Here is a 19,951-nt window from a genome sequence, read left to right on the forward strand (position 1 = left end):
AGATCACAGTTCCTCTGAATTTTGTCTACCACTACCTTTTTCTCTGAAAGTGGACCTTGCTTGTTTTGTTTTAAACCTTTAACTACCTGGGAAAAAACTTGAGAGCACTTGCCCCCCAAAAAAAATGCGGGAAGAAATTTAGATTGAATGGATTGAATGACACTCTTTTACAGAAAATGAAAGGAATAATTGTGTTGATCTGCAGAAGGTGCCATTTCTAGCACTATAGATGAACCCAAAGATATGTTAAGTGTTTTTTTTTTTTTTTTTTTTTTTTTTTTTTTTTTTTTTTTTGCTTCTCTAAGCAGAGTTTGGTGCTGGTCACTATTCCACTCTTCTTATTTAACAGACTTATGCCACAGAGGTATGACCATAGTTTCTACTCTTCTGTTTTCTAAGGTTCAAGAGTTTCATTTGATTAATGAGTCCCCACACCAGGTGTTTGCACGTGTTACTTTTGTCTTGATAAGGAAGAAGAGAAGGATAGAGGTTGTGCAGAGCTGGAGATCGAGGAGAGCTGAATCAACATAGTTCAAGTTTTACTGTGTAGGAAAGGTGACTCCTGGGAGAGGCAGAAGCTGCCTGGTTTTGCAGTTTAGCTATGCCACTGAAGAGTCTCCATTCTCACAGCCTACGGATGGAATTAAGCACTGAAATTCTGTTCCTTTGATTAGGTTGGCTCATAGGAATTAGTGAGCTTTAAGCACCTCTGATTAGGCTTCTGTCTGCCTGAGGTAAAAACAAACAAACAAAAAAGATATTGCTAATGTTACCATCAGCTATTTCAGATTTTTCTCACACATGTACCAACCTCAGCTGCTATAGAGTAAATATTTTACTTAAATTTTTAAAATGACTGTTTGAGCTTATAAGACCTGAGACATGCCTAAAACAATGCTATATTCCTGAAAAGCAGACAAAATCATGTGCCTCTGTTCTGGCCAAGTCAAAGCAGAGTAGCAACATCAAGTTTCTGGTGAGTTTCACTTCTGTAATTTCAATTTCAATTGCTGTGGCTAGCAAAAAAACTGTCGAGTCATCTTATGCTACCACTGGGACGTAAGGAGCAGTGGGAGAAACGTACCGGGACTGTTTGTGAGAATGCAGAAAATGGGAATGGAAGAAGAGTAGTCAATGATCCCAGCTTCTCCTTCTCTTGTGCTTGTCAGTTTAAAGCTGTGATTTTAAAGCTGGAGTCTCCTACTGGAGCCAAATAAGGCAAGATGTCAGAAACCCTAACACTCTGAGAGTCTCACTAGAGTGCTCACACACTATGCCTCCTTACTGGTGGGTCAACTAGACACCTGTTGATGGCAGGTATGGGCTATCCAGTGGGGATAGGTGTTTGACATGTTTCTGGCCTGAGCTATTAACTTCTGAAGATTCAGCTACATCCTCAGCTGCATCCTTCTACTGAGTTGGAAAAGACAGTCCGAGATGATCAGAACCATCAGATCTGTGAGTGGTTCAGAAATTTTGTTGCATTTACTTCTTATGGACCATCATCTGCCTGTTTGACTAGCAGTGGCATAGAGCTATCAAGTGTAGTAGGGACTAGCAGGCTGCAAAGATGGGAGCCCTGACAGTTGGCCCAGCAAGAGGCCTCACTCCAGTTTCTGTGCAAATGACCACACCAGTTATCATGTGCTACTGATTATTCTCAGTTGCTCCTAAAAGTAGTTCTTTTGGTGGCATGGCATAAAAAGAGACCTACTGAAGACTATATTTTTACTAGGGATGAACTGCAAATCCTATCAGTAGAAAGATCACAAATTTGTTTTCTTATACGGAATTTTTCTAGTAAAGATATAGCACTCTTTTCAAAGAAACAGCTGCCTATAAAACAGTTCGCAAGTATTGGGGTTTTTACCTTGTTTTGATGAACATCTACTATGGAAATATGTAAATGTATTTAGTTCTATTTATAGCCTTTTGGTTGTTTTTGAACTTCTAATTAGTACTTCTGTGAGAACCATAAATTCACTATGAATTTTGGTATTTAAGCTAACTGAATGAAGACTTTATCACTTCCAGCTTTAGATAGCATTGACAGAATTTATGTTTCTTTGATAGAACTAAAAGCACTTCACTGAGGAAGTAAACAATTATTGTCTCAAATCTAAAGATATGAGAACAGAGAAACAGAGAGATCAAGTGATCCTCCAAATTCATACAGTAATTTAGGGGCGGAACTGAGAGTAGCTCAGGAAGCCCAACTTCAGCCCTTTATCCTAAGCCTCCTTATGTCATATTCCTTTAGCATGTTAGTGTAGTATATCATCTTTATTGTATCAAACCATGCTGCTGTTTAGATATAGAGCAAAAGTTACATTTAAAGAAATAATTTACTGCCATACAAAAATCAAGAAACCCAGATATCAGTACTAAGATAGTTATTTAATTCCTGGTATACGTCCTAATGATGTCACAAAATATATCTAAATAGGAAAGTGAGAATTTAAATATAATATTTGCCAGAAGCAGAATGCACTGTTTAAAATATCAAACCATTTCAGATCTGAGGATCTGTTTCTATTACTCTGAGGTGTAATCAGGTGAAATTGATGATACATGGTGGGATACAGTGCAGAAATCCCTGAATTTACTGATGTTTAAGCCTGCAAATCTACACAGAGTGTGTGGAGTTATGAGTCTAGTTCTGGAAACAGTGTGTTTGATATATAAGATGCCTGTTTATCTAAGAATTATTTATGTAAATATGGCTCAAACACATGAACTCATGCCCTCAACTACATAATGGAGTTGCCTTTCTGGTGTTATTTGGCATCTCCTTTACTTAAACAAAACTTCACTCTCTTCTACTTTCATTCTAGATGCACTGTGAAAAGGAAAAGGCAAAGTTACGTATCCGTGCTAAACCATCTCTCTTTCAGCATGTGGGAATTCATTCATCCTTGCCAGGAAAGATACAGAATTTGAAAGTAAGAATATGAAATTTCTTCCATATTTCTAGATTGTATGCTTATGTTCTGATTTGTTTCTCACATCAGTATCAAGCACTGCATCTCTGGCACAAGATGGCATTTCTATAGCCAAGAAGTGCTTGATTACAGATTTTGGAGATAATATTAATTTAACATCTGAACTGCAGGTGGTGCAGACTGCTCCTGACAAACAGCTGTGAATCTCTGCATACATGACAAGTCAGAGCAGCATTGCATTGCACATAATAGGGATTGTCTTCACAGCACATTTCATGTGCTATGCACCATACAAACACAGACGATTATAACGGTCAAATAGCCACAATCCAAATACCAAGGACTAAAAACAAGAAGTGTGTACTGGTAGAAAAAGGATATGGTTATAGCAATGCCAGTGGAATTTGAGGGAGAGTTTTGAGGGCAACCAATGGATCTACCAGTTATCTGTTTAGGACAAGAACAAAGAAGTGTCAGACTTCAGTAGTGTTCTGTTAGCACCATTTAGACCACTCACGATAACATTAAAATTGTTGTAGTGGATCAGACTAGAGCTTCATGTAGTTTCTGGGAGAGGCCAGTAGCAGGTATTCTGGTAGAAGGTATAGTAGACAACCGCGAAACAGCCCACTTCAGAGAAGTTTCTTTTAAGTCTGGACACCTGGAAAATAGTCAGTAAAGCTCTGATTTATAAACTGTAACACTGAATCTCAGCGATTTCACTGAAGTCAGTACCATATTTCTACTAGAAATATATTTTGGCTTATTGGAAAACAGTTACTCTATTTTCTGAACTAGTTACCTTGTAGTAATTCAAGATTTTGGAAGATTGTTTTCACTGTATTTTTATGTGTGAAATTACGTTTCTTTATATCCAACAGGATAAAGATTTTGGCAAAAATGTGCTACATAAAGCACATAAAAATCCACCTGCAAAGCTGGATACAAGCCTAAGAATTTTCCAGCAATATACCTTGGAAAAAGTTTATGAAGGAAAAGACTGTTTTTGGGCTTTGGCTCCTGTGGCTGGGGACTTTATCAGCTTCACCTTTTTAGAGCCACTAAAAGTAGAAAAGTAAGTATTACATGATATGGATATCTATATGTTTCTGTTTTGGAAATGACTGAATCTGCTCAAAATCACCAGTGCTCAGTTGTTCGCGTAAACTATGGGCTGGTTACTGGCCTGAAATCCATGATCTGCTATGTATCTACTCCCCTTCTGGAATTCTGCTACTGAAATACGTTTCTTCCTTGGTAATTAGAGAGCTTCTTCATTGTTTCCTTTTCTTTCTTCAGTTAAAATAGTTAATATTCTACATTTTACTATGGTAATTCTGGAAGGAATTGATTTGTAACTAATGAATTTAGTCAATGGAGCTTCGTTTTTATAGTTGCTGACAGAAAGACTGTTTACATGCTGTCAGCTCACAGGCCATTTCCCAGACCGTGAACACACTTACCAGTGTAAATGAAATCAAAGAGAAATATCAGTATTGTAGAGAAAAAATTAAGAGTGAACTTCATTCAGGTGGAAAAGGTGGCATTCAGTTACAGATTCAGAGACTTGAGTGTATGTGTTTGTAGTGGAGATGTCTACATATGAGGTAGGTGTCTAAGCTCCTACTATACAGGATAGAGATCTTGATACAGTCACTAGAATCTGGCCAGTTATTCATCTCATTCTGTGTTTAGTCACTTGAGTTGCTCTTTAAGTTTCACTGACTATATAGAATCAGTACCTGTAATAGGTACTAGCTCACATCTAGAGAGCTAATTTAGGTGTCTGGATCTACAGCTAATTCCCCCCTTAAGTGTTTTTCTCATTAAAAAAAAGTAGAAGTGTTTTCTGTCTGCTCTCTTCTCACATTAATAGCTTGTGCTTCTTTGGAAGAAAGAGGTATCTGTAACTTAAGATAGAAAAATGTTTTTCAGAATGATTTACTCAACGAACAATTCAAACTGAGTTTGCTATGAAAAGAAGCAGTCTTGCCTGGTTTGACAAGATTGGTTCTTCCTGTGTGAGACTGGGGAACTGATCTAAGTTAAAACTAACCCAGCAACATACACAACTTTAGGGGAGTATCTCTGACACAAATTACTGTATTCTCTATAATGATATTCAGACAGGAAACTCATTCACTGTTGTCACAGTTGCTCTCTAACCAGACACAGACTTTCATTTCTGCAAAGATTCTAGATTTCTCATATAATATGAAAAAAGATATAAAAAGGAAGTCTATATCTCCACCTTGTGATCAGCATTAAATGATAAAAACATGATAAACAACATTAAATGATAAAAAATGATAAACAGTTACATACACTGAAGCATGAGCAATCTTCTGTGACAAACATTGTTAATTTAGTGGCCTATGCTTTGGGAAACTTGAGTAGCCTATATTTTTGTATTTTCCTATTAGTGGGAACTAGATGAAGCTAGCTTACGTATGATACTGCCTTATTACTAGTCCCTTTCCCATCCCATGGTCAACCCACGAAAATATATAGTTAATCTTGTAACATTTTGTGGTTTTCTTAGGTCTCAATTGTTTAACTGATCCTGGAGGAGGGAGGTTGAGGCTTTAAATTTCCTTAGTCTTTTTTGGATACAAAATCCTAAGAACTCTAATGCCAGAAAAACAATGTTGTTTGGGTTTGGTTTGGTTTGTTTTTTTTTTTTTTTTTTTTTTTTTTTTTTTTTTTGAACTCATAGGTGTTTCCAGCTGATGTTGATAATTGAATTCTTACTTTAGCAATGGTGCTGCTAATGGGAGATTATTTAGAAGTACCTGAATTGATCAGTATTGATATAGAGGAGGATTCTCTTGGCATGTAGCATGTGGTCTAGCAGACAGTGATTTTTCGGCCATTGTACACCAGAAGCCCATCTCACCTAGGCCTTAGAATGATAGGAATTTATCACAAGGCAAATCTTTGTTAGCCATTTAAGCCTGTAAAAGTTAATTGATTTGGGATTTGAGTACTAGAAAGATACAATTGTATTCATGTTTTCCAGAGAAAGATGGGTTGAATGCTTGTTCTGTTTAAAATGTAAATATCCTCTGGTATGGGTTGGTCACATATCTGAAGGTTTTAACACCTATTTCTGTTCTCTGTGGCCCATAACTGATTAAGATCAAGATGTGTTTAAAATTTTCCTTCACAACGAGAAAAACTACTCATCTGGATTTTTTTCTGAAGTGTGCAATACACAGAAATGATATACTTTTAATCATAATATACCTCTTATCAGGTACCTCTTCAGAAGTGGAAACATGGAGCACCCTGGTGATAAACTATTTAACACTACCGTGGAAGTGTTGCCTGCTGATGTAAGTCTCTCACTTCCAACGGAAAACACAATGCTATTTCATTTTATGAATGATGTTGGCAGAAAAGGCTATGCCCTGTTAACGTTGTTGGAGGTTTTATCCTTTCATTTGTTACAGGAAAATGTTAGAAAAGAACTGGTTGACAATGGAAGTAAATTCAACTATCCAGCAACCAAAGATGGATATTTAAAGATAGGTAAATTGTTTACTTACCTTTAAAACTAGAAACTTTATTCTTACATATAAAATGTTTCTGCATTTGAAAACTTAATTAACTCTGTAATAAATACAATATTCCAAGGTGAACTCGTAAGGAAAAGAAACACTTTGAGCTACTGCATGTTGCAATATGTGATGTTTGACCACTTATTATCCTATTTTGTGTTAAATAATGAAAAGCTCTACCAGTAGTGGCAAAAGCCAAGGCATCTGACTAGAAGAATTCTCTGCAAGGCATCAATAAGATAATTCTGGTTGGATTTTGCAGCCTTAGCTGAAGAGAAGATTTCTTTATTGATTATGATAACAGTAACTTGTGCTCCAACCTGAAAAGAAGATGGAGCATAATACAATGCATCTCCCCCATATTTGTCCACACCCCAGCTCCCCATTCTCCCCTCCTTGATCTCTTCTCAAGGGCAAGTCCTTGATCTCTTCTCTAAATGAATTGCAGGTACTCCACACACCTGACAAGTTCTAGTGTCTACTATTACCTAAACTAAAATGCCACTGTGTGAACAAAAGTGGACTACTGGGAAGTGTGCTTTGCTAGCTGCTTTCTCTGCCTCTCCTACCATGTAATTGTTCTTTTCTCTTGACACATCACTTTTCAGCTTACCATCCCTTCTTGTTTGCTTTAATTTGCATCTCTCCCACCTCCTTTTGGCCCTTTCCCTCAAGTTAGAGATCTAAAACCAAATGTTGGCAACTCACAGTTGCACATGCAAGTTGACAGGAAATTAATATCATACATGTGATGAGTGTTTTTCATTCTGTTGCAATGCTAATATGCCAAGTTAACAAAGTTAATTGAAAAACAAAAAAAAGGGGGGGAAATATATCAGAATTGGTCCATGATTCTTTCAAAAATAATCATAATCCTGAGAAAAGCTCTTTTAGCTTCTTTAACATGACCATGTGGATTATATGTGTATTGGCACTGCTAACTTTTTTTAATTTATCTTTTAACATTTGCAGTCATAGATTATTTTCTTGCATTCTTTTCAAGCTCTTAATTGTTTTGACTGATGGAATGAATCATGTTAAGTAGGATTCATTTTGTTTATAGCTTCATATTTCAGTTTTTATAGTTTGAACACTCCAAATGATTTTTTTCCTAATGTTTCATTGCTGGAGTTAATTTATAATTTGTATTTTAGAACATTCACAAAAGTTCACTTGGAAGTATATTTTGTTCTAATACATACCAGTACTCATCTTGTTTTAATTTTTATTTAGGTACTTTTGAAAATGGAATTTCCGAGGGCAACATCAGTCTGTCAGTAGGAAAAATACAGGCTATTCGTTTATCAGTCAATTCTGAGTCTCCTGTATGGGCAATACTTAGTGAGGTAAGCATGTGGGAAACATTTTAAGTCTTCTATTAAATCAATTTCAGTACCATATATTTCATTCATTTTCTTCTAATTTTGTATGGGATTTTGTGCAAAAAAACCTCCCAAGTAGAGAAGTATATCAATTATTCAAGGGAGGAATTAAATTTACTTCACAGAAGAAGTGCTGAAAATGCTAAAATGGGATGATTCTCCAGTTTTTGCAACACTGTAAGTACGATTACTAGAATCTGGGTTGTGGTTGTCATGAAAGTAAACCAACCAAAAGAGACAGCTAAGCTTTTTAAGCTATTTTTCAGTCACCATCTTGGATATTAGTCATAATATGCAAATATTTTCAGATGAACACAGACGTCTTTTTTTTCCTCCAAGTGTCTGAATGTGTGTGAACCCTTTAGTAGAAAACAGTCCGAAGAAGTCACTGAAGAGAATTAGTAGAACTTCAAACTACAGCCATGCTTGCAAGAACGGAAAAGCTGATGTTTCAGTCAGTGTTTTGGCACATTTTAGAAAATAACTTACCTTCTGATTTTTTTCAGGTGTTCATCAAGTCCTCTGAAAAGTGAAAACTGGAAAAATTACCCTTTTGAAGTTTTGCTTTTTACAGACTTGTTTGAAAACTTGGCTAACAGTAGCAAAAAGCCTTATTGGCTGAAAAGAACACCCAAACAAATCCAAAGTATTTAGTTCTTAATACTGTATATTACAAAAGAGTAGAGGTAACTGTTAATTTTTTTTATGAAGAATATTAAAAGCTATGAGGAACTTGATTATCCGAAGTAATTCTACAAAATGTTCTTGGTTGACCTGTCATATATGAAAATCTCACGTTAATTTGGCAACACTGGCTAAATATTACTACAAACAATTGGCAAGATGTTACAGAATGTCTCAGGGATTAAAGCATAAAATTATGTTAAGTCTCACCACAGAACTAAAAATGAGCACATTTAGGGAAAAAAATAAGGGTGCAGTTTTTAATTTAGTCTCTAAGAAAACTGGTTAATTTTGGAGGAAAATTGCATGTTTTCATTATATATAATGAAAAGTTGTCAATATTAATTGCAAGTCCTTAGAGTAGTCCAGATAGGAACAACTTAACAATATGAAAACAAATTTCTGACTTAGCATAAGTGTCTTTTACACTTAAAGTTACTGCAGCAGAAGGTATGTTTTGTATTTTTTAAATGGGAAGTGCCTCTAAGTTACTGTTTAAATAACTTGAAAATCAGACAGCTATACTTCATTGAATTGTAATCTTTTCACTGAATTGTGTTGTATTAATTACAGAAAATACCTGGGATGTTATGTGTAATTCTATTTTTGTAGAAAGAAAATCTATTTAAATATAATTTTGGATCCTATAATTTGTTTATCAATTTTTTATTTAATGATATGTGCTGATACTTAAATCCTACTCACAGTGCAAAACAAAATGATACAAATTTGAAAATAAAAGTTAGGGCACAAAAGTGTCATTTAAAATGTTTGAGAAATGACAGTCTACCTTGGTAGATGTGCGGAATTCCTGTATCACCTCCTTAACACTTGAAGCACAAGTGCTTACTCACCTGAGTATGCAGTGCAGTCTAACTGCATGCATACTGAGAAATAAGCTGCACTTTTGCATGGATTTGTATTAAATTCATTAAAATGAATGTAGGCTAGTATTTTTAAAGCAAGAATATTTTCTTTAGAGCAAGATAACATTAAGTATTCTTACATACATTAAAATTGTTCAGAAGGGTATCTTTTTTGAAGAACATCATTAATAATAATTTAATAATAGTTTGTGGACCAAACATCGCAGGATTCAGAAGATTAAGAACTGAATGAAATCTGTAAACATAGAGGAATGCAGAGTGCTTAGAGATTCACAAGGGGACACCTTTATTCATGAGCACATGCAGTGTAAAAAAAAAGAAAAAAAAGTTGAGTGAGATGGAGACTGGTGGATTGTGAAAATACAGTGACTAAAACTACAGCTAGAGAAAGAAGGGAAATAAAATGGCTTTGCATAGAACTACCTGGCAGGCGAAGGGCAGAGCCTGCTCCCTCTGACCAAGGTGTTAGAACAGCCATTCAGATCTTCCTCCCCCGCCCCCCACTGTTACAGGAGTCCAGGATGACATCTAATCACAGAAACTTGTACTAAGGAGTAAAACACAGCTTTTAGATTATATTAAGTGAAGACAAAGTTAAATACTCTTAAGTCATTGTTTTCTTAACTCTAGTCTTAAAATGCGTTAGTCTCTTTGGGGGGGAAAAAAGAGTGAATAGGGCCCTTACCCAAAAAGGCAAAGGAATAGATAGCCTAGAGAATGCTTTCTTTTCCTGTGGAGTTTTAGGAACCTTTGAGTATGAAAATTATTAAGCTGTACTTCATTTCTAAGATCTTAATTGAGTTCTTAGTATATCATATCTTTTAATACTCTCATTGAAATCACATTGTGTTTCAGAGATTATCTTTGTCTTAAAGATCTTGTCAGACACTTCAAAATGATACCTACCAATTCAATTTTTTGTAAATTTGCTAAAACTCTTGTCATCTGAATTGCTCTTTTATACAGCCCATTGCTCCTGCTACTGAAGTATGATTTAAGTAGAAAGACCGTTTCTTCTAGAATGTTCTGCTAATTAAGCACATGATCTGGTTAAAAAAAAATGTCCTCTCGATCTCTTGCTATTGCTTTCAGTGGAACAGAGTCACTGGCTGGGAGCAGGGTTTGCATTCAGACTATATCTGTCATTTGTTACAGGGAAGTGTCATCTCATTGGAAGGAATTTCAGATCAATTATTGATCAGTTAAAACCCAGAAAGTCCTAAGGTAATAAAAGAGATTTTGTTACCAAATATTCTTATTTTCACACTGAAAAGATATTTCGCTCTAACTCTTGAAGCTTAATTTCAAAAAGCTAATCAGAGTACCCGAAATTATATTAGGAAATACATAGACTTATGTAGGTATAATTGTTTCATTCTGCACTGCCAGCTTTGTCTTTCATTTAATCTGCTTATATTTTCGTGTATCTAAAAGCATTGCAGTCACAGAATACATTTCCTATCACTTTGAAATAAAGGAACATTGTAAATGTTAACCTAGTGAATACTTGCATATGCACTGTTAAGTAAGACCCTGTTTCATCTCCACTCTTCCCTGTGCTTTGTGAGGTGCAGAGGTTTTCTTGCACAAGTCTGCAGAATCACAGTCCTGCTACAAAACTAAAGGCACTGCATGGGAGGAACTCTGGATTTTCACTGAAGGAGTGATATCTAAATTGTGAGTGTTACAGTGCCAATAAGTTTAAGACAATGACATGTAATGGAAATACACTTCTGTATTTTTACATGTTAATGTCAACAACCAACACTGGAAAGTGAATTTTCTGGATTTATTCATAGAAATCTTTGTTACACATGAAGCGGTTACAGATCATATGCAGTCCTTCTTTTGACTCAGAAAGTATGTTCTTACCTGGGATTTTCCTTTTAATCTCTTGTATTGAACCAGAGCAAGCTTTTGCACAATGTTTGAGGCCACTGTAAAAGTCCTCTCTTGAGCTTGTAAGAATTTTCAGCCCAGATCATTGATCTGGGGGATAAGGCACATCCTTTAAAGATGGCTGTTTGTTGCACTTATCGACTGTAGTAAATATTGACTGTAAACTACAAAACAAAAAATGGTAAGCAGAAGGTAAAAAATGAAAATATAAAAAGATGTTCTGATTCCAAACCAGATCACTGAGCTCTCTCAGTAGGGAAATTTACCTCAGTACTTTCATATGATTTAAAGTATAGTCTCCAACATATTGACTGCCTCAGACTTGCCCTACATAATCATAATCAGGTTAAATGCATGCATGGGGAAAAAGCAAGTTTTTCAGGTTAATTCAATATTAATTAAGTTTATTTGATACATTTTTGATATCTACTGAAGTGCAGTTACTCATTTCTCTGGTTGGTGTCTCTGGATTCTTGCTTTAAAACCTTTGAGGGACTTTTGAAAGAGAAGCACTAAGATTTGTCTCTGATATAAAAGCCAATTACAAACTTGGGTTTAGTATTTTTTAAAAAATATTATTTCTATTAATTATGTTGGACCCTATGTCATCACTATTACCATGACTTTTTGCAGTTTAATACAAGTGCACATCTACTGTTAATTCTAATGGTACTAGACGTACACTAAGAGACTAGACTAAAAAACAGGAGTATCTATTAAAATTAATTAGGAATTTTTTAATCCAAAGCTGAAGATAGATTTGATTATTGAATTTAAAATCTTCTCTCACAAAAAACTGAATGAATGTGAATGTGTCCCATATTCAAGGATCCTAATTCTTCTCAACATTCACTATTATTCATTAGTCAAATATCTGCTGGTCATACAAACTAATTGTCTTGTCTGGAGTCCAGTGTTTGGGATGTTTTTTTTTTTTTTTTTTAAAAAAAGCTACTATGTATTTGAATAATGTGAGATCTCAGATGCATTTTTCACAGATGCCTTGCACTAAACAGTACCAATATAGCAATATTAACAATTCTGAAGTGAGCAGAAATCTTGAATTCTGCAATCCTTTCTAAAGGGATGCATGTGTATTTCAAGCTGCAAGGATAGTTTTCATCTGTCTTGTGCAATGCATCATCAAAAACATTCCTTAATTCTTTTAGCTAAAGATGTCTATAGATTTAAGTTTCTGTAGAACTAAGGTAGCACTTCTGAAAAGTATATTAAGCCTTAACAGGTCTTTCCTGTCATCATTACCTATGCCTTAATAAGAAATGAAATAGTATGGCTTTTCTATTTTTGTGAAGAGATGAATATTCACTGTGTTGAAGTTGTAAAGTCTATGTTTTTAACTGGAATAATCCCGTGGTAGTCTTAGGTTTTGATGACACTACCAAATTAAAAAAAATCACTCATCTGCATTAGTATATAATATCACAAAAATAAATATTACTATTTGGATTTACAATTTATTTTACATATGCTGATGAGAACGGAACAATTCTGACTTATTTTGTCAACAAATTAAAACATGGTAGACAGAACTAACTCCAACTGCAGAAATCTGTGTCCGTATGGGGGATGCTTAGCTTGAGGGTATACAGGCATTTTAAGACACCCATGTCTTAAAGACTGTTTCTTAAACATATTAAGAATAAAATAATATTAAATAGATTCTTGTGGATTGAGCACTGGCTGAAAGGGGCTTGCAGCACTGAGCAAAAAAATCCTTTGACGACTTCTTATGACCACACTTCCATCAATAGTGCTTTTTTTTTTCCTTAACGCTTTCCTTTCAAAGACCCACAGGTTTGCATAAACAGCAGACAGAAAAGCTCTGCACGTGTGCCTCGATGCGGGTTTCTGTGGGTGGTGAAATACGCCTGCATTTGAGGGGGTGCCTGGCACTGAAACGTACCCCTGGTTGCATGGGGGTGTACTTTGTTAAAACAGGATTTAGTGAAGGGTTGCAGATGAAAGAAGTTTAACAGAACGAAAGGCAGTGGATGTAATTATATGGCATTTATGATTCATCTGACAAATATCAGCGAACGCTGACCTTCACGTGAGCGTTACAACCCAGGCAGCCTTCGGTGATGTGAAGCACGAAGTGATGCAGTGTCACGTGCCAGCACTGCTAAGCTTTAGTCTTATTTATCAGATGCTGTGTGAAAAAGTGCCTGGTGATCTCCCACAGAACTGCTTCTGCCGCTGCCATCCCCTGCACTGTTCTAAATACTGTTCCTACGCGTAACGTCTCCAGTTCTCACGAGCTGTTCGCTGTCCAGAATGAAAAGATGGGATGTGAATCAAGGGGGGTCAGCAAGTTCCTAAGGGTGGTAACCTTGTATCTGGCGCACTTAACAGCCCCGGGTGAGGCTTCACCAGAGCAGTTTGGAATTAGCGGTGTGGCGCCTCAGCTTAGCTTCTAACGCAGAAGGGACGCCGAGGCTCGCTCCCCAAGCGTGGGAAAGGCTGGGATTAATTTGAGCTAAATTGTTTCCATTTAGTGGTGGAAAAAAAAAGGGCCTCGCTTTATCCAACCTGACATGACCAAAGCTGAACCACGACGGTTAAATTTATCTAAAAATGCCACGCCGGAGCACACGTTTATGGATTTCAAAAGCAGATTGTTTAAATTTGCCATCTCCCCAAGCAGTTTTCCCTAGCAGGAGAGATGTTATTAAGACAAGTGTCCGTCACGAGTTCAAACGGATAATACGGAAAACCCGGTGCAAAGCACTGCAGCGCGAGAGCCGCGAACAGCCCCGCCGCCCGCCACCGCCCTCGCGCGCAGCCCTGCCGGGCGCGCCGCCACGTGCGGGAGCGCCGACAGCCGCGGGCTGAGCCGCGATTGGCGCACGCGCCGCGGAGGGCGCCCGTGATTGGCTAGCGCTACCGCCTCCCGCTCGCTGAGGTCCTGATTCGCTCAGTCCGTTGAAGCCGTGCGCGGATTGGGCAGAACTTCACCTGCAGAGCGCTGATTGGCTCGGTCTGAGCGGCGCGAGCGGCTGCACCTGCTCCTCGGCGCCTGCATCCTCGAACGGGCGGGGGGGGGGGGGGGGGGGGTGCGCGCACGCGCAGTCGTCGTCGTCGGTGATGCCCTGGGAAAGGCGACCGGGTTGGACCAGCGGGTCGCGGACGGGATTTCGCCGCCGGTAATTCGCCAGCCGCGGGGAGGGGCGCGCTGGGGCGGCCGCGCGGCGGGCCGGCTGCCCCGGCGGGGCTGGCCGTGCGCGGCGGGGGCACGGGCGGGCGCCCGCCCTTCGCCTCGCTGCGTTTCGTAACCAGCGCAGGGGGAAGCGCGGACCGCCGCGGAGGGCCGCAGGCGCCCTCGTCCCCTCCGCCGCCCCTGCGCGGAGGCCGCGCCGCGGCTGCGGGCAGCGGCGCCGGTCGGGGCCGCGCGCGCACGCGCGTGTGTGCGTGCGGAGGGGAAGCAGCGGTTCGCCCCCCCACCGCCCCCCCGCGGTGCGCGTCGCGCGCTGACGGCCGTTATTCGCCGTTAGCGCCCGCGGCGCCAAGGTTCGGAGCGCGAGGTGGGGCCGCGGCTGTGAGGGGGGCGAGGCCGGGGGGGTGGGTGGCAGCGCCACGGAGGCTGAGGGGGCGGCCGGGTGGCTGCGGCGTGAAGGTACGGCAGCTGGGCTTCCCTTGGGCGCTGCCTGAACACCCAGGGCTTACACGAGTCCAAACTGAAAAAGGAAAAAGCAAGCAAACAAACAAACAAACAAACAAACAAAAAAACGAAGAAGCATGTTCCCGACGTTTTTACCCAAGTCAGATGTAGCATCATAAGAGCTTGGTAAGGGATGTACACAAATACAATGCTGCAGCTTGGGTCAAGTCTTGCTGATGCTCATCTTAGCACAGCTATATGTAAGAGCTATATAAAAGATAGGAAAGTGTGATTTTTTTTTTCACCCCAAATAAAGGAAAATAGTTGTGTAAGTGTGTTTTTTGTGGAGGAGTTTCTGCTGGATGTTGTCTGGTCAAATTGATGCCCATGTAGCTATATGGGGAAGATGTAAGATGACACACGGTTGTAGATAGAAAGGGGAAGGGAAACTTCCATCATCCTGGAAGGGAACTAGTATTTGACCATGGGAAAAGTCTAGCGATACTGGCTATAGAACTTAAGTCTTGGACAGATGAAAGCTTTTCGTTATAATTTTCTTCACTCTGGTTGACAAAGCAGAATTTACTCCTGAAAATACAGAGTTTTGTGGGGGGGAAAAAAAGAACTCTTCAGAGTACACAGAGAAGTTTGTAGTAATCCACAAAATCCTGAATTATGTTTAGCTTTTTGCATCAAAAGGAATGATAATAGCCTTTTACACATGTTATTAATCTAGTGGCACATGTGGAGTATACAGAAGACCATGGTGCTGGGGTCCCAAACTGACATAGTTGAGCTGTCCAGTATTCCACAGAAATCAAGCAATTGCCTTAGGAGGGCCCTCAAGAGATCCCTAGTTCAACTTTCTGCTCACAACAGGGTCAGCTGTGAGATTAGCCCAGGTTACTTGAGGCCTTGTCCAGTCAGGTCCTGAAAACCTCCAAGGATGGAGATGGTATAAGCTCTCTGGGAAATCTGCTCCACTGCTCATCTGTACCCACTGTGAAAAAATGTCTACTTTTATCCAGTTAGATCCTCTCTTTCAATACATATCTCTTGTCTCATGTAAATACTAGTGTAGTTCTGAGAAACAGTGGCTTATTACATTAGCTGCAAAATTATGCTGACATTGCAGCACTGTTAGTCACAAGAGCTTGCTCTACAGTAGTACTGCTGGCTCAGATGTCTCTTCTGATGTGCGGACAGGCTGTGGTTGCCCATAGTCCTGCAGTCCAGAATGACCAAGCTATACAAAAAAAATCCTGGGTTTCAAGTTACGTATTTTCACAGAACCTAAACACATAATTTATGGGCTGCCTGTGTATTAACTTTCTTCTTCCTTCCCCCCTCTTTCTATTCAAGAGTCCTAAAACCAGAGCAGACTGAATAGATTTGGGACTGAATAATCAAGTTTTAGGCACGCTTTGGCCCATGGTTAAATCCTATACTGGATTTGTTTGCTTTGTTTAGTCTCACTTTGTCTGTCACCGCTTTAGAAAACTCAAAATTGTTTGTAGCAAGTATATTTTGACAGCCATTTACTTAAATAATGAATTTGCTAAGCATTTATTCAGATTTAAAAATCTTGTATGAAAAGACTCCATAATGCATTAGATAGAACAGGCGCACTCTTTCTCGGTATTTCCTTTACTGCTGAGGAAAGGGAAGTTGATAACACATGATACAAAGGATACAAAGGAGGATAAAATATTAAACTTTTAAAATTATGTTTAAATTCTTAATACAGTTAACAAGAAGGTAGAACTAGCAGGAAGAAACAGATGAAAGAGTTTTAGGCTAGATGTATTTAAGTTCCTGAAGTCTGATGAAATGAATTAAAAAATACTGAAGGACCTTGTCCCCCCCCAAAAAAAATCCTTAGCAATTAGTATTTATCACCTGGAGTTTGTGCAGGAACCTTGAGAAAGGCAAATACATGGTGCCTGTTCTAAAAAGAGAGATTGAGAATCTACGTTGGAGGTGTAATTATGATTGGATAAATCTATCTGACCACAGTTAACAACATTTTTAAATTAGAGAACTGCTGTCTAGTTTTCTAATTTTCTCATGGGTCACCCTACAGCCATATTGCATTCCTTACTGAAACTACTGTGAAGATGTATGGTTTTAGATGTGCCTGTTTCTTGTAGCTTCCTGAAGGATGTTTTGGAAGTTGCTGGTCTTTGGTGTTTACTCAGGACTTCTAGTAAAGATGTTTGGTGTTTATGCGACTACACTATAGACCAGGCTAACTTGTGTTCTACTGGGGAACTTAAAACATTGGGGATCCTTTCAGCCAATTTTTAAAGGTACCCATGAAAAAAGAGTAAGACAAGATAAAGATCATTCTTTACATCTTAAGTAATCTTTAAAATCTGTTGAGTTTTTTAAATTAAAAATTTTGTGTAATTTAAATTTAAATAATGTGTAGTGTAAAATTTATGTTGAGAGAAGAAACTATTCGGCTTAAAGATTTATTTTACATTCTAAGAATGTAGTTCGGTCAAAGATCACAAGAAATAGAAAGATCTACTTGTCCTCTTTGGAACTGTCTTTACCTGACAATTGGGTCATAAACTGTAATTGTTCTTGATGCTGGATTTCAGTGACTCTGGGATATTTTGAATTAGTATTGTTCAAAAGATTTTGTATTCTCTTGTTGAAGGGAAAAATAAGAGATGTAATTGAAGATTGGATGAGATTAGAAATGTTCTTGGCTAAGATCAGGGAGCTGTGATATGACTTGGTATGAATGAAGTGGACAGGGAAATGCTTAACAGATTGTTGAAGGCATCAGAAACTTTGGAAGGGAATTGAGGGATAAGAAAAGTACTGGCCTGACATACCCATCCCAGTCTGTGAATGACAAAGGTGGTCAGGACTAATTGAAATGAATTGTAGCTATGCAAGTGAAAGTAGGCATTTTGAGTTGTCCACAAGATAAAACTGAAATGCATTGACAGAGGAAGATTTAGATTTTCTTCTGCTTTGCTAGAAGAGGAGATCTTCTACATGACAAACCACCAGAGTAGGTAGAAGAGTTTTCAGTTAACATGCTAAAATAGCAAATCAAATGCTTATAGGTACCACATTAATGGATCTAAAGACTCATGGAAGATACTGACATGAAATTTCTTCAACTGTTTGTTCTCTTACAATGATTAAGAACAAGAAAATGGGCATGGTAAAATTACCTGTGATAACCTCCAGAAAAGTGTTGAAAAAATCGTAAGGTGGTGTGTTCATATGTGACAAATTAAATTGCTTTACAAGGTTATTTTAAGTTTTAGAATTGGCCAAGGAGATGTATGAATCAAGTACCTGTGGTTTTCAATTAAGGTTACGCAGAATGGACAGTGGTGATAAGAATGGTAATACAGTGACTGTCAGCGTTGTTTTGTGGAAAATAGGTGCTTGTCCCAGTAAGTGACACTTTCAATGATTTAATAATATTAACATACTGCTAGTATGTGAAACACAACTTCTGCACAACGTTTCTGTTTTTTGGCTCTAAACATTATCAATGCAGTCAATATTAAAATGAATGAGGAAGGAAGAATTAGTTTTCTTTTGGGACATTTGTAGTACAGTCCTACCGGGTATGTTTTTTGCTTTGATGCTGTTTGATATCTGTATGCACTGCTTGGTAAAACTTGCAGATGACATAAATTGAATGGTAAATAACGATCAGTACATTCTAATGTTTGAATTGCTTAGTAAAACTGATGAAGTTAGGAAGAAAGAATTTGAGTCAGATTTCTAGAATGAGACAATATACTGGAGTCCTGTGTTGTTTAGGGCCTTAGTTGTAAACAAACTGATGATACAACTGTTTTCTGAGGTGTATCAGTAGGAGAATATTTCATACAACTTGTGGTGACTAGAAAATAATGTAAAGTGTCAGGAAGCCTAATTTTAGTGTATCACTTTCTTTTAAGTTTTCCTTTGAATAGAACTTGATCAGAACCAAAGGGTAAACAACTATCCAGTGATATCTAGAGCTGCTGTGCTTCCATTTCCAAATTCAGACAAGAACAGATTCAGAAAGAAGCAAGGCAAAAGAAGCATTTTTGACTGTACCACTAAGGAAGCTTACATAGGCACTTGCTTGATGCTACACTGCTTGAAACCATTGGATACTTTAATATGACTGGTTTTGACTTTATTTTAATTTAAAGATGTGAATCAAAAACTACTGGGCAATGTCAGTTGTTCTTTATTGCAGCAGATTAGATTGAGAGGCTGAAGTAATTAACTGCTGTTGACGTTCATGCACCTGTGAGTGTTTACAGATTAATGACTGCAGATTTTTCCAAAATTAGAAAGATATTTTCATTTAAGTTTAAACTTTTAAAGTTTATCTTCTGATAATTTTGAAATAAAATATTTTCTGAAAGAGCTGAATACTTCATTTTGACATTTAACAGCTGGAGTTAATTTGAACTATGCACTCTTCTAGATGTAGACAATGGAAGAAGAGCCAAAACAGAAATAAGGAATTCTGTCTGTGGATAATAGTATGTCCTAAATCCATCAATTTTACTTTTTGTAATGAAAATGTTATGTTTTTTGCTACATTATAGAAATTGATTCAATTTGATCGCTGATTCAGATTGGTAAGGAATGGGGGGGGGAATAAAGCATTCTTAGTTCTTAAAGTTGCATGTATCCAGCAGTCAGATTCTTGCTGGATTGTTGGCCTGGAAAGGTAATGGATCAGACTACAAGCATTTAAGGAGAAGGGGAAGGCAAAAAAAAAAAAAAATCTTGGATTGTATGGTAAAACGAAATTTCAAATTAAGATACGGCTCCTCCCTAAAATGAGAGAATAGTGAGAGAATAATAAGGACACTTTAGAATGATTATAATCTTTATTTGTTATTTTGATATTTTTTCCCTGGAGCTAAAATCTTGAGTAAAATTGCATTGATGGTATCCCTGCAATGATATTTATAGTTTACGTCTTTCAGTTCTTCAG

General features: G+C 37.9%; 1 protein-coding gene across 2 annotated transcripts in view; it reads left to right on the forward strand.

Moving 5' to 3' along the window:
• MGAT4D (MGAT4 family member D) overlaps positions 1–10,714 on the forward strand; it is a 42,713-nt gene extending 31,999 nt beyond the window's left edge. Inside the window, exons 11-16 of one of the 2 annotated variants that reach the window (XM_062574771.1) lie at positions 2,835–2,942; positions 3,824–4,017; positions 6,199–6,277; positions 6,395–6,473; positions 7,736–7,848; positions 10,548–10,714. In XM_062574771.1, the coding sequence (XP_062430755.1) occupies positions 2,835–2,942; positions 3,824–4,017; positions 6,199–6,277; positions 6,395–6,473; positions 7,736–7,848; positions 10,548–10,661 (687 nt within the window). In that variant the 3' untranslated portion in view covers positions 10,662–10,714. Of the gene's footprint in view, positions 1–2,834; positions 2,943–3,823; positions 4,018–6,198; positions 6,278–6,394; positions 6,474–7,735; positions 7,849–8,390; positions 8,941–10,547 lie in introns of those variants that run through there. The other variant, XM_062574772.1, reaches the window with a different exon arrangement.
• The last annotated feature ends 9,237 nt before the right edge of the window (positions 10,715–19,951 follow it).

This window comes from Rhea pennata, chromosome 4 (genome assembly GCF_028389875.1).
Source record: "Rhea pennata isolate bPtePen1 chromosome 4, bPtePen1.pri, whole genome shotgun sequence".
NCBI classification, from domain to species: domain Eukaryota; kingdom Metazoa; phylum Chordata; class Aves; order Rheiformes; family Rheidae; genus Rhea; species Rhea pennata.